The sequence below is a fragment of the Chaetura pelagica genome, unplaced genomic scaffold (genome assembly GCF_000747805.2).
Source record: "Chaetura pelagica isolate M959 unplaced genomic scaffold, ChaPel_1.0 scaffold1242, whole genome shotgun sequence".
Taxonomy (NCBI): Eukaryota; Metazoa; Chordata; class Aves; order Apodiformes; family Apodidae; genus Chaetura; species Chaetura pelagica.
The window spans coordinates 2,280-3,006 of record NW_009952395.1 but is presented as its reverse complement, the minus strand read 5'-3'; the positions used below and the strand labels follow the sequence as shown (position 1 = coordinate 3,006).

Here is a 727-nt window from a genome sequence, read left to right as displayed (position 1 = left end):
ACCAAGGTTTGGGGGTGTCCATGGGGAGGGTTGAGCAAGGTTTGGGGGTGTCCATGGAGAAGGTTCACCAAGGTTTGGGGGTGTCCATGGGGAGGGTTGAGCAAGGTTTGGGGGTGTCCATGGAGAAGGTTCACCAAGGTTTGGGGGTGTCCATGGGGAGGGTTGACCAAGGTTTGGGGGTCCCATCACGTCAAAAAGGCTCATCATGCCTCGGAGGTGACACTTTGGTGTGTGGAGTCCTTGGAGGTCCCACCAGCAACAACCAACCAGGAGCTCTGGTTCTCCTGGTGCCACCACCTCTCCAACGTGTGTCCCCACCTTGAGCAGGTCCTGGGTCAACCTCTACTGTGTCCTGAGCAAAGGTGACCTGGGCTTCTACAAGGACGCCAAGGGCCACGCAGCTGGAACCACCCATGGTGGAGAACCTCTCCTCAACCTCCACCACTCCACCAGTGAGGTGGCCAATGACTACAAGAAGAAGAAGAACGTCTTCAAACTCAAGTAGGTTGGAGTCTCTCGGATGGGGGGCACCTGAAACGTTGGGTGGTGGGACCTTCAGATGGGGTTGGAGGACCTCCAGGTTGGGTGAGGGGTATCTAAGTTGGGTGGGAGGAGCCTCAGGTTGGGTTGGAGGAGCTCAGAGTTGGGTGGGAGGACCTTAACAATGACTACAAGAAGAAGAAGAACGTCTTCAAACTCAAGTAGGTTGGAGTCTCTCGGATGGGGG

At 56.3% G+C, this 727-nt stretch overlaps 1 protein-coding gene across 1 annotated transcript in view; it reads left to right on the top strand.

Annotated features, from left to right (window-relative positions):
• LOC104398138 (spectrin beta chain, non-erythrocytic 4-like) overlaps positions 1-501 on the top strand; it is a gene marked incomplete at both ends in the record, with an annotated part of 11,187 nt that extends 10,686 nt beyond the window's left edge. Inside the window, one exon of the mRNA XM_010008187.1 lies at positions 328-501. Coding sequence (XP_010006489.1) covers positions 328-501 — 174 coding nt within the window. The remainder of the gene's footprint in view (positions 1-327) is intronic.
• Positions 502-727: the final 226 nt, after the last annotated feature.